At 39.7% G+C, this 14,095-nt stretch overlaps 1 protein-coding gene across 4 annotated transcripts in view; it reads left to right on the top strand.

Annotated features, from left to right (window-relative positions):
- LOC132092641 (protein PRRC2C-like) overlaps nucleotides 1-13,187 on the top strand; it is a 53,290-nt gene extending 40,103 nt beyond the window's left edge. For 3 of the 4 annotated variants that reach the window (XM_059498964.1, XM_059498961.1, XM_059498962.1), the window contains 13 exons: nucleotides 2,186-2,437; nucleotides 2,750-2,842; nucleotides 2,934-3,035; nucleotides 3,220-3,406; nucleotides 3,505-3,702; nucleotides 5,364-5,485; nucleotides 5,614-5,750; nucleotides 5,829-6,084; nucleotides 6,210-6,518; nucleotides 6,901-7,004; nucleotides 7,636-7,762; nucleotides 7,857-8,081; nucleotides 11,378-13,187. In XM_059498964.1, the coding sequence (XP_059354947.1) occupies nucleotides 2,186-2,437; nucleotides 2,750-2,842; nucleotides 2,934-3,035; nucleotides 3,220-3,406; nucleotides 3,505-3,702; nucleotides 5,364-5,485; nucleotides 5,614-5,750; nucleotides 5,829-6,084; nucleotides 6,210-6,518; nucleotides 6,901-7,004; nucleotides 7,636-7,762; nucleotides 7,857-8,081; nucleotides 11,378-11,626 (2,361 nt within the window). In that variant the 3' untranslated portion in view covers nucleotides 11,627-13,187. The remainder of the gene's footprint in view (nucleotides 1-2,185; nucleotides 2,438-2,749; nucleotides 2,843-2,933; nucleotides 3,036-3,219; nucleotides 3,407-3,504; nucleotides 3,703-5,363; nucleotides 5,486-5,613; nucleotides 5,751-5,828; nucleotides 6,085-6,209; nucleotides 6,519-6,900; nucleotides 7,005-7,635; nucleotides 7,763-7,856; nucleotides 8,082-11,377) is intronic. The other variant, XM_059498963.1, reaches the window with a different exon arrangement.
- The last annotated feature ends 908 nt before the right edge of the window (nucleotides 13,188-14,095 follow it).

The raw sequence follows: 14,095 nt of genomic DNA, 5'->3' as shown, positions 1-14,095 counted from the left end.
TAGGGATGGGTCACGGTTTTCGAATATTCGATTAGTTGATTTAATTACAAAATATCGATTAGGCTTTGTGATTATTTTGTAAGGATGTGAACCGTGCCCGAGCGTGTCTTGCCTCCAAAGCCCGGTTCGGTTGACTAATATGATCGCTCCGTGTCACACTCGGACGCGGTTGGTTGGAAGAGGCGGGCCAGAGCGCAGTTCAGTTTAATTAGGGTGCAGTACGCATGCGGTGTGAGCGCTAACCGTGCCGGAGCAGGGAACTACTGAAGCGTGCAGCATGATCACGTGTCTTCTGTGTCACCGCATCCCAAACTACTCAAAATAATAAACCACAAAGTTAACAAAATGATGCACTCCTCTGTGCTGAGCGAGAAACTTCCTGTTTCCCACGTATTAAGTCGTGATTACGAGCTAGCTGCATTAAAATGAGTTATTTGTTGAAAGAATAAAATGTAATATTCCATTAGTAAGTAACCATAAACATTTACCGCCTATATATATATATATATATATATATATATATATATATATATATATATATATATATATATATATATATATATATATAAACATTTTTTTTTACTTATGTTGATGTTTCTGAAGTAAATAACGTTATTTGACCATTCACAAGCTTTTAATCATGGTATAGATGCTTGGAAATATGTAATGTTTTAATCGCAATAAGATTTTGCCTTTTACTTTTTATTATAACACAAAGCCTCAGCCTTCTGTCAAATTTAAGATAAAATACAAACAATGTTTTCTACACGCTTTAATTTGTAGTAAGACATTCGCCTCCTTTCAAGCGGCATGTGAATCAATTATATTTTCCTTTTTAATATTTGCAGCACAAAATGAAAACGAATAAATATTTGAGTGCATGTTGAAAAAAAAAACTTATTTAATACAAACTAGTGTCTCGTGAAATCAATTTGATAAAAAAAAGTCATTAAAGGAGCATTGCGTAGGTTCTGAAATTTCTAACCGTTACTGACACCAGTGGCCGTTACAGGAACTGCAGCCAGTCTCATGCTCGTTCTCAGTGCGCACGCTCTTTGTTTTTTTGTTTTTTTTAACTTACGAGGAGTGTCCGTGGGTGTCTGAATTGTGCTGGAGGCTGGTCGCTTCTTTCCATCCGCAGAGTCCATTTGAAAACACTATTGCCGCTGCTTACTATAATGGCTGGCGTGCCGTACGGTTGTAAGCCCAAGTAGACGAGAACGAGCATGACGTCACATTTTGTGAATTTTCGTGCCAATTCGGGCCCGACTCCTCCACACACAATTGAGCCTACAGGCTGATAGAGGCAACCGTGGTGGACAGTCGAGGTGTCATTCTTTTTTTTTACATCATGGTTGGCTCATACATGTACAAATTAAAACTCTATCTTAAAGATTTAAGTAAAAACCTCCACATAGCTCCTTTAAGCCTATTGCTGTTTAGTGTTAAATGTGAAGAATGACAGGTGCCACTTTTTTTTGACTTAAGTATACAGGTGTAATATCATCTTTTACTTCACGCAATGTAACATGATTTTATTATAGTAATTTTTACTTTATTCCTAAAATATTATGACTCTAATCATATTATGAATTATGATTATTATTTTTATTTTTTAAATGGATCAAAAATGCTCAACTCACTGTCTTGCGCTGGCCGCTTTGTAGGCAATCTAAAAAACAAATTTGAATTTAACAAACATAAAATGTTCCATCATATTTCTGAATTAAATTAATAATCTAAACGAAATATGATCACTTTGCCATTAAAAGCCTAAACTAAACTTATAATGGCTGCAACAACAGCTGTGTAATCAGGACAGTGACACGGGCTTGGGTCGGACTCGGACAGAGAATTCTGATTAGCCCCGGGCCGTGTAAGGCTTTATATTAGTTCCCTCGTTTCAATTAAAAGCTCCCCATCGGTCTGGTGGGCCCATATAAGTACATTGACCCCATGGACTGGTGGCTTACTTGTGTGTGGCCGCGACGTCTGTGCAATCAGAAAAGGTGGATGGACTAATTGTGAACCGATTTGTGCTCCAGTCTTCCCGAGCATGTGGACATTTAAATTAATATGCTGAAACACAAAATAGAAGCATTTTTACTAGTTGTCCCAGACTTTACAGATACTTCTATATAAGTGTATAATGTACATTGTTTAAAACTCAAATATTCCTCCTCAGTTACCTGACATCCCCCCTCCAGAGCACAAGGAATATAAACCTGGTCCCATTGGCAAAGAGCGTTCACTCAAGAACCGTAAGGCTGCCAAAGATGTGCGTCAGTCCGATGGAGAGGTCTTGGATAAAAATGGAACTAGAGGCAGCCGAGACAGAGACTCCAGCTCACCCACTAAAGACAAAGTTCCTGAGCTGAGTGGAGACATTGAGGGCATGATCACTGCTCCAACAGCGGAGTACTCCTGCAGCTCTAAGGTGCAAATTAATATCTTTCTGCTTCAGTTCTGTCATTTAAAAGTTTTATGGGTCATTTTGAATGAACAGTTTTCTAGGTTTTTGACATTTATTATGCCAATTTTTACTTAAACTGTTAATTACTTAATTTTACAATACTGTTGTTTTTACTATTTGTTTGATCAAATGTATGGATCTAACTTGGTGAGTGTAACAGACTTTTTAAAAACATTAATCTTACCAACCCCAAATTTTTAATGGTACTATTAATATTATTGAAAAACATAGTTGTAAATAAGTTATTTTCTGATGATGTGTCGGTTTATTTTGCAGGAATCAGTGACTGACTACACAATCCCATCTTCCTCGTTAGCTGACAGCGTCCCCACTGCAGGGACCAAGATGGAGGAGACCCTCGTGGCACCTGTACGTGCTTCAGTGCTGTAATCGATATGCGTGTGTATAGGGTTTCTCTCTCTGTGTGTGTTCTGATAGTTTTTTTTGGTTGTTGGTCCAGGTGGCACTCCCGCACCCAATGCCTATTCAGCGAAGAGAAGCCCTGCAGCAGAGCTCCAGCCTTGCCACAGTCTCTCCTGCTACTGTTGACCTCACACTTAAAGTAAGACACACACACTGAATGATTCAGTTGAAAGTCAGAATAAATGTGATGTTTCATTCACAAATCCTGATCCACTAATCAAAAGCTTTAACAAATGGAGTCAAAATGTACTTTACACAATTAAGTCAGTGGAGATATGCTACCAGAATCATCTTTTAAACTGCTCCTCACTGTTTTCTTGCAGATGGAATCTGCGCGCAAGGCTTGGGAGAACTCGCCTAGTCTTGTGGAAAAGAGCTCTCCTGTCACCTCCTCTGCTTCCCCAATCACCAGTGGAGGAGGAGCAGGCAGTGCCTCCTTCAACGCCTTCTCTAGTGCTTCAGTGCCTCAGATACCTGTGGCCTCGGTCACCCCCAGCACCTCCCTGTCCGGTAAGTGTTCATGTTGACCAGAACACCCCATGAATGGGTACGAAAGAAAGAAAAAAAACACACGGGCCGAATTTTAATAGTGGGCTTCGGTTCTACAGGATCTGCAACCTACACAACATCCTCTCTCAGCACGAAGAGCACATCCGCCTCTGACCCTCCCAACATCTGTAAGGTGAAGCCCCAGCAGCTGCAGAGTTCAGGAATGTGCAGCACTAACTTCTCCCACCTGGGCTGTGCTCCTTCTCTGTTACCGCAGCAACAGACCCCACAGGTGTTCGTATCCCAGTCTGCAGCAGGTAAATAGCCCACATCACCCTCAAGTCTTAATATTGTTTCTCCTTCTCCATTTCAATAATTTAGATTTTTCTGTTTTAAAATATTTTCTAAAGTAATTTATTCCTGTGATGTCAAAGCTTGATATTCAGCAGCCGTTACTCCAGTTTTCAGTGTTCCTTATAAATCATTCTGATAAACTATTTGGTGTTCAAACATTTAGCAATGTTGAAAGCAGTTGTGCTGCCTTGTATTTTTCCTGAAATCATGATTTTTTTTTTTAAATTTTTGTTACATTTTAACAAATCTCTTTACTGTCATTTTTGATCAATATATTACATTCTTTCTGAATTAAAAGTATTAATCTTAAAAAAAAAAAAAAAAAAAACATTCTTACTGACTCCAGACTATATTTAAGTTTCTTATTTGTATGACATTTATTTTATGTCTATCTACGTACGGCTGTCGCGATAACCGCAATATTGTAATACCGTGCTATTGACAGGCAAACCGCAGAGGAAAGATAGAAACCGCGGCAACCGCAGTGTTCAGTGTTTTTTTTTTTTTTTTTTTTATGAAGCTGGGGCCTTGTTTTTTCAATTTGTCACTGTGCATTCAATGTTAAATTAATGATACAATATGGTTACGACAAATTTTCTCACGAGCGGTTGTAGCTTTATGGTGCTTCGTTTGTTTTGAATAGGCCGGCTGAAACGATGGGAGGCACTCGATCTCGTCTCAAAACCTAATGTCACGTCGCCAGTTTGGGAACATTTCGGCTTTCAACCCAATGAAAAGGGCGAGCCAGTGAATTTATATGAGCCGATATGCAAAATTAGCTGCACATTAAGCGTTTTCTTATAACGGTTTTCTATGGGAGGAAAAGGCTTAACGTGTTAAACGAGTTGCATTCATATTCAGGGCTCATCTGATTTTTTTTATAGATAGTATACTTTGATTTTTAGTGAGTTTGGTCTGTTAATAGCACTGTCTTAGTACATTAAGCCATGTTAAGCGTTTTAGAGTGTCCTCTGTCATCCAGCGCAGCTGCCCCCTCAAGCATCAGGTCGCGGGTGAGCTGAGACCGGCCGACAATTAGGAGTAGCTGAAGCCTTTGCGAAATCTGTAAAATACAGCCGTGAAAGTAACAGGCATACCTGCTGAAGTCACGGGACAACCTCTGCGTCAGTGGCCATACCCAAGAGAGCATGAGCAGATAACGAGCTCACACGCGCCATCTGCTTGAGGAGTGCATCGACTCCACCGTGAATCCACTGTCCTGGTGGGCCAGTGGTGGCACGATAATCAGTCTAGATTTCCGCTGCGGTCCAACGTTCGCACACAAATACATGTGTAACATGTTAGAACTCTTTGATTTAAAAAAATAAATAAAATTATTGGAAAACGCATGTTCTTGTTGCTGTTTTTAACAATAAACAAAAATGTTTTAAAACGTGTCTCTGTGAGTTAAAAAAGCAATAATATATGCTACATAACGATAGTTTTGTTTGCAGCAAAATCAGCATAAATTAGGTATGTAAAAAAAAAAAAAACGACGGTAATACCTTATATCACGCTATTGAGCCACCCATAATAACCGCAGGGGAAATTTTTTTAACTGCTACAGCCCTATATCTACGTGTTATTCTTTTGAATAAGTGATTGACTGTTTCTCACTGTGTAGGTTCTGCGGCCCAAATCCCGGCTTTCTACATGGACACCAGCCACTTGTTCAGTACGCCCCACCCTCGCTTGGCTCCTCCTTCAATAGCACAGCAGCAAGGCTTTCAGCCTGGACTTTCACAGGTATAAAACTCAGTTTCCCACACCAGCAGGATCAGACTTTCAAGTCATGATTCATAATTGTTTTCAGTGGTCTAATTTTCTTGAAGTTGTGGTTGGTTGACACCCTTTTGATTTCTCTCTTTCTCTAGCCTACAGCGGTGCAACAGATCCCCATCCCTATTTACGCTCCTCTGCAGGGGCAGCACCAGGCCCAGCTAAGCCTCAACACTGGACCTCCGGTATCTCAACATCAAGACCTCTTCAGCTCCTCCATGCAGTCCTACAGGTATTGCAGACCGAGCTGCTGTTAACTCTGAAACATCCCAAAAATTATGTAATGTGTAATATCTCAATCAATTTATAGTATGCTGTCTTGTCTACTCAGGTCTCAACAGGCATTCATGCAGAACAGCCTTTCCCAGGCATCTCCCATGATGCTGTCTGGGACTCCACTGCACAGTTACCCCGGAGTGCAGCCCCCAGATTTGGGCAAGCCTCAGTCCAGTCTGGCCTATCAGCAGACCTCAAACACCCAACACATCCCCATCCTGTTTGAGCCCCAGCTGAATCAGCCCTCTGGCATGGGAGGATCACAGCTTATAGACACGCATCTACTGCAGGTCAGAATTCAATTTCTCCCAATGGTTGCCTAGTATATAACCCCCCCTTTTTATTTGTTCAGTCTGTCATGATTTTGATCTAAAGTCTTTTGTATTTCTCTCTCACACTATGTGATGATCTGCAGCGCCAGGGAATGAGTCAGCACTCAAACCTGTACTCTGGACAAGTTCAGCAGCAGAGCAGCTACTACAGCTCAACACAAAGTCAAAACTCTGCCCTGCAGCAGGTGACCGTTCCTGTGCCAGGTTCACAGATGTCTTTGCCCAATTTCGGCTCTGGTGGTGGTCAGCCACTCTTGGCTTTGCCTCAATCCCTACCTCCGACACCTCCCCAAGCCCCGCCCCCCAGCCTCAATCGCCAGCCCCCCAGCAATCCTCCCTACCGTGGCCTTATTGGCCAGAATACACACAGTATGATGCAACATTCCAATAAGGTACGCTTATAACCATGATGTTTAATTTGTTACTTTTTTTTTTTTTTTACAAATTTATTGCACTTCGTATTTAATTTACTGGTTATAATGAAGTTGATTTAGACCAGACCTGTTGCTACTTGGCAATTGTTAATTTTGGGCCCCGTTTATATTAATACATGCAAACATTAATGGCATTTTCTTTTCACCTTATCCTTTCATCTCAGCCTAATTATTTATGAGAGCGGCATTGCTTTGTTTCACCACCTACTGTTAGAGAGCAAAATTGTATTTTCATTTGACACATGTTTGTTTCAAATAAAAAAAACCTGTAATATTACTGTAGTTTAAAAGCTTATCATACATGGGGTATATTGAAGCATTTGTGCTTTTTCTGTTCTAGATGTGCGAGATGGATCTGAAGCTCTTCAGTGGTGGAATGGATATGAAGCCTGGAACTCCACCTGTCAGCGCCAGAAGCACTACCCCCACTTCTAGCCCTTATAGGTATGTCTATGCACGCAAAGCCGGCCAGACACACCTAACCATCATCAAAGACATAGTGGTGACAAAAGCCTTGCAGTGTCTGCAATGTTGGGCGTTAAAACACAGCAAAGACTACTGTCAACAGTCAACTGTGTACACTCTGTGCTTACATGAGAGGAAATAGCTGTCCACACCATTAGTTGGTTGTATTCGACCTAGGACCATGAATATGCACTACTGATTGAAACAAAATTTGCCTCATATTTTAGAAGTCATAATAATATGCTGATTTGATGGTCAAGAAACATTTCTTATCAATGTTGATTTATATTTTTTTGCTGCTGTATATTTTTGTGGAAACTGTGATTATCCTAAACTTTTAAATTGAAAAAAAAACAAATTCTGAAGCTTGAACAAGCAAAGCAATATCTCTCACCGATTAGGCATGTTGAATTGCCAGTGAAGCCTTTGACTTGTGGCAGCTGTACAGAACACATTGCAAAAACAAATGCTGAATATCAGCCCGATATTGGCCAACAGATGACGGTTGACTTGGTGTCTCATGGCCTTCATGTACACTGGCTGCATATCCCTGATCTGTTGTAGCCGTATTTTGTATGTTTTCTGACAGCTTCCTTGTTTGTGTTCTCAGGGTGTGCTCCACAAGTCCCAGCAGTCAGTCTAACAAGATGAACAGCATGCTGTATCCCAAACAGTTCCAGTCGGGATCTGCAGGAATGCGCATTGCCCAGCACTTCCCAGGACCGTTCAACCCACAGGTCAGTTACTACAGACACAAAGTAAGTTGTTGGAAATTTATTTTCATCACACCTCTTGAGCATTAACAGCATTTCCCGTCCGTCACATAAACAGATGTTGTCTCAGGCTAACATGGTGTCTCCATTGGTGCGTCAATCCCATGCAAACTCATTTCCTGGAGGGGTACAGCGTTCACCCATGGGTCCACCCATGTCCTCTAATCTGAGTGGGGGTCTAATACCCCATCCCAGACCCCAGCATCCTCCACGTGGACCTTCTGGTCCCTCATTAGCACCCCGTGGCACACAGGCTGCTCTGAAAGCAGAACAGGACCTTAAGGTGAGTGTTAACGCCACACTTAAGTAAATAGGATGATTTAGATTTGAAAAGAGTACAATCATTCTGGCTAAAATCTACATTTAGCTAAAATATTTGTTTTTCTGTACAATAAATGTGATGTAGAATTTGAAACCTACAAGTGTATTTTATGATGTAAATTGTTAATTGTAATCAGAATAGCCTAATACCTTAAGTTTTTTTTTTTTATTTTAGTATAGTGAATGTAACTCCTTTTTAAAAAGCATTATTTTTGTTTTTAAAATGTAATGTTACAATGTTAGAATGTAATTATATTAACATATTATTATATATTGTATTTTTGTTTTTTGTGTGTTTTTTTTTGTTGTTGTTGTTTTTTTACCGTTTTTTGCACTCAACATAAAGCATATGTATTAGGGTTGGGCAATTTAACACGTTATTGCGTTAATGCATTAATTTATTAATGCAAACAATTTTCTCGCGCGTTAACAGTTTTCTTTATTTTGAAAGTCCGTTGCTCACTGGCTCTGAATACACATACAGACAAATCATGGGTCACAGGAGGGGATGCTCCCGATCAAATCATTTAGGCTAAGCATCAACATTCACAAACCACTGTTATTTTTAACAGAAAACAATGCAACAAGCTCGTAATCATGTATTCATAATTTAGAAATAGGAAGTTTCCTATAGCACTTGAAGACAGCAGAGAAGCACTCTTACTCAACACAGTGGAGTGAATCATTTAACTTTCTAACACTGTAAAGCATGTCCCTCTCACATATTGCTTTACAGAAGATCTGCACTCTGACGCCGTTACCACTCACATACATATACACATGTATATTTTTTTAACTTGTATTTGCTTAATGATTTTGTATTGTTCTTTTATTATATTGTTCATCGCTTTAAGAAGCTGCTTTTAAAGGCACTTTATAAAGTTTATTTATTATTATTATTATAGAACAACTTCACTGCGCTCTTGCCCAACACCTTATTTGTTTAAAGTGTTTGCAAACCAAATGTTATTACACTTGTTCATTTAGCAATAGGCCTACATTTAAATGAAAAAATGCACAATACACTACTTTTGAATGCATTATTAGTTTTGTGCATAATACGATTAATCGCAGACAATAATGTGATGTAAAAAAAAAAAAATGAAATGTTGCACAGCACTTATTTATACACACCCATATATGTGTGTGTGTGTATGTCTACATGGTTACACTCACTTTATTTTTTCTCATACCCTTTAATATGAACATTGCTTCATGGATTTCATTGAACATTGATTTATTCATCCCAATAGAAAAATTCTTAAAATACTGAGATATATACTATACCATTTAAAAAATACAGAGAGATGATTTTAACAATATAAAACTCTCTTAGCATTTTTTTTTATAAATATAATTTTTCTATATAAGAAAAGCACTGAATTATAGGGTAGAAATTAATCACACTTTACCTTGTCCTGTATCCGTATCCTGTAATGGGACCTTTAAAATTGTGACTCCAAGATCCCTAATTGCCCACAAAAATATTCAGAGGCGCTACTTTAGAGTAGGGGTGTGCACGGATAGTCGAACATTCGAATATTCGTTCTGCTCTAATTATTCGATAAAAATGATATTCGAATTTCGCAAAAAAAAAAAAAAATTCACAATAAAACCTTATTTGGTCACTTTCTGTGATTCTCCACGGCATATTCGAAGGTGTATGCAAGCACAAAATAATTAATGAATTAATAAGGGGCCATTCACATATCGCGCCTAATAACACGTGGAAAAGGCTATGCGCGCCGCTTTCTCCTTCTTTCCAAAGCGCTCGGGCAGAAGCGCTCCTGAGGCTAAGCAACAATGACACGTTCTCTCCATGAAGACGCAGAAATTTCAGCAAAGGATAAATGGATTTGCAGCACAAAAAAATTGCTTTCAATAACTCAGCTGTATATGGATTGCCATTTTGAAATAAATTTAGTAGCAGTGATCAGCTGTTCCTTCATCTTAGCTGAGCTTTCAACGTTGTTACGGGAAAGGATGAAGCTGAATGTTTAGTTCTTGTCACATGACCTGCGGTGCGCTTGTGGCATTCAGAAAGTTGAGACGTTTTTAACTCGATGCAGTGCGGACGCGCCTGGAAAAAACGGGACCGCGTCGCACCGCGTGCGCATCTCCGCCTCCATTGAGCGCGCATACCGCGCGCCTACATTGGAAATAACGAACTTGAGCATGCAAAAGACGCGATATGTGAACGCCTCCTAAGAACTGCGATCTTCTACAATACTTCAAATATGCCGTGGAGAATCACAAAAAGTCATCCAAGAACATTGTTGCGACATCTCTCAAGCAACGAATAAACACCGCTAACTTGGAGAATGCAGTGAAAACTCCTCTTCTCGCGTCTGCCCTAGACCCTCGGCACAAACATCTCAGGTTTCTCGATGAAAACATGAGAGAAGTAAGAAAAAAAAAACTTTCTGAACATTATCTGAACATTTTCCTTGATGCGAGTGGTGCGGATGCAGTCGCCGTCACCAACGATGAAGAAGATTCAATGCCCACTCGTAGGAAAAGGCTGAGCCAGTTCTCCAGCGATGATTACAGAGAGTCCAGCCGAGACGAGTGGGAACAGTTCTTGCTGGAGCCATGTATTCCACCAGATGAGGATCCCATTCAGTGGTGAAACGAAAATACGAAGCGCTTCACAAAACTTATTCGCTTAGCACACCGTTATTTGTCCCGACAACGTCTGTGCCGTCAGAGCTCGTTTTCTCCGCGGTCGGCCTTATTGTTAACGGACTAAGGAGCCGACTTTCCCCCAATCATGTTTACATGCCCGTATTTCTTAACAAGAACATTTGAAACAATAGAAAAAAAGAAAAAAAGATTTGCTGACAGTTTAAAAGTTTCAAAGTTAAGTGTAAGCTACATTCTGTACAACAGCCTAATTGCTGCAGGCTGCTTTACGGTTTTTCTTTGTTCACTTGTTTTTTTTTTTTTTTGCTTTTAATCTGTACTTTTGTTTGTTTGCACGCATTGTTAAAGGTTTTCAGCAACAAAACACGATGTGTAATGTTCAAGCTTATTGTGTGTAAGCTTGTTCAAAATGACGAAAACAAATGTTGCTGAAAAATAACGTCTGACTCATTAAACTTAATTTAAATAAACGAATATTCGAATATTCGTTTTTTGTGAGCTCAAATATTCGAATGTGATATTTGTGGAAAACGCCCATCCCTACTTTAGAGGTCATACGTAAGGTCGTTTTCTGTATTGGCTTTGAATGTTCATCTTTCTCTCTCTCTCTCTCAGGCTAGACAAAGAGCAGAGGTACTACAGTCTACCCACAAGTTCTTCTCTGAGCAACAACAACTCAAGGCTCCAGTCAGCAAACCGTATCGTATAGAAGCAGGCAAACCTACTGACAGCATCACTTCAAATCACCAGGGGGCGCCATCAGACCGCACAGAGTCTGACAAATCTGTACCTTTAGCAACAACCAAACCCATCCGGACGGGTCCAATCAAACCACAGGCCATCAAACCAGAAGAGAGCAAATAGTCATTACTGCTTCCAGAAGGACCGATGGATGGAAGGATGGACTGAGAGGCCGAGTGCTGGGGGGGGGGGGGGGGGCGAAGTCCTACAGCACCTGAAAGTGGTAGAAAAGTGTTGGGAAGTAGAGTGATGGAGGTTAGTTTTGTGAGGTGCTGTGCATTTCCCTCACACTTACTGTGCCTGTTTTCCTCATCCTTTTATCAGTCCATCCATTCTCTCCTCCGCTGTGATTGGCATTACAGAGAAAACGCCCCTCCATTGTGTGAACTGTACATCTTCCGTGAACAATGAAGGTAGACATCAACATGAGTTACACTTGCTGCTGAGAATGCCATTTTTATAGCAACGTGATTTACTTTTTACTTTCTCATTTTCATGTAGAGAAACACATTTTAGGCAGGCAAATGTCTCCTTTTTTTGATTGAAGATGTTTTCCCCACATTCTTTTTTTTTTCTTTTTTTTCTCTCCATGTTCTCAAGCAATGTTTCGGTTATGGCGATAAAGATACAATAAAATGTCTACACACACACATACTCTAGCATACCTTTTATCGTGTATGTGTACGTACACCAAGATGACTTACTCTGATTTCAACCTTGTGTATTGGCCTTAACAATACATAGAACATTATTTCAGCTGATTAGGAATTGATTGCAGATGTATCCGATTAATTTATCGATTGCAGTCTCCACTGTGAACCTTCCCTTTTGCCTTCTTGGTAGTCTCAAGAATCAAAGATTGTGTTTCCGTGTGCGCAAAATACCCTTGAAACTTAATCCGAAGTTTAGGCGTCAAGAGACCTGAATCCTTTTAAGATGAATATATATGATTTTGACAAAGACGGTTCAGCTTGGTCAACAGATAGTAGAATTATGATGGAATATTTTCTTTTTTGTAAACGGTTCCTCCAGACCAGGCCTATGTTTGATGTGTCCTAAGCTTAAGCCCCTCCCCTTTTCTGTGAATGAGGACAGATGTAGACACGCCCACTTCTGTAACTCCAGTCTTTCACCTTCCAGCCTCTCCACACAGCTCCCAACCATGCTGCTGACCAGCTTTGACTCTCCTGACCAATCACTGCAGAGGAGGGGTGGAGTTTAGGTTGGGGTGAGTGGTCATGCAATTTAGGTTCAGTGCTAAAGAGCATAGCTGCAATTTTAGAAAAGAAACGTTGAGTGTGAGGCTGCCAGACTGAATAGGGGGGTTTGGGGCAAAAGTGATGAGTCTTGAACAGAGATTACCATGTTTTGGACTACTCTTTTATGGTGACCACAGGCCTGAGTATATAAGGTCTCTCCAAACCACTCCCTTGGGTTGCTATTGTAAAGAAGGGGCCTGCAGTTGAACAAGGGTTTCAATACAGCCCCCTCATTTCTTGTTTAGTAGGAATGAGAAACTACAAACAAAAGGGGAGGAGAGGAAATGTATTTTTTCTTTCTTTTGATTTCTGTTTTTGTTTTACTTGTACAGGGGTTAAATTGCTGTATTAAAATATGTAAGGTCTTATTTACATTCTCCTGGTTTGGTTACAGAAACTAATAAAATAATATGCTGTAAAAATGAGCTGGGGTTTGATGTGTTTTTTTTTTGGGGGGGGGGGTGTTTTGAGGTTTAATTAATATACCTCTGTGCATGCATGCATGAAGGAAAATAAAAAGCTGACTTTTAAAATCTTTATTTTCATATAAGTTAATACACTTACATAGCCACAAGGTTCCAGTCTTAACATCTCAAGCAGCACACAAGTCTCGAGGCAAATTCAAAAGAGAAAAGGGAACATATTCAACATATACAGAGTTACAATAGCATAATTATGTAAAGCCGCCTTTCCACTGTCTCCGACGAATGACAAGCGACAGACCGGAAGTCATTCATTTCCAATGGAAAGTAATGCGGGAGCTGCGTGGAGTTCCGATCACATGCGTATGCGGAAATTTCGGATCTGATTTGAGCCTCGGATACGTTCAAATATTTGAACTTCTGCGACTAGACCGAATGTCATGTGCAGTGGAAAGGCGGCTTAAGGATTAAGTTTTTATGGTTTTTAAAGTTGCATTCCTCTGTACAATGTATAAATCAAGAGGCAGGCTTACTGTAATTGTATGCCATTATATTTTTTCCCATTTAATTTATTCAGTGCCGTAAACAAAGAGACGTTACTTACAAAGGTAGAAAAATAATTTCTCTATTAACATGTTAAGTGGACGAAATCATGGAGGACATAAATGTAGCCTCAATTTATTAAAAACCTGTTATCATGATTAGATAATTATCCATTTTGGAATTTGTTAGTCAAAGGAATATCTTTTATAGCATTTAGCATATTTATCATTGGACAGATGCAAAAATATAAATTATTTCTTAATGTGAAGATGTGCAATGTAGTCACTTGTATGGTTACAGTCTTTAACTTTTCTTGAAAATGACAGCTTAAATAGAAGTCACTGCTTGAATGTTATCAGGACAATTTA

The sequence above is a fragment of the Carassius carassius genome, chromosome 18, assembly GCF_963082965.1.
Source record: "Carassius carassius chromosome 18, fCarCar2.1, whole genome shotgun sequence".
NCBI lineage: Eukaryota > Metazoa > Chordata > Actinopteri > Cypriniformes > Cyprinidae > Carassius > Carassius carassius.
This window is presented reverse-complemented; position numbering and strand designations above follow the sequence as displayed.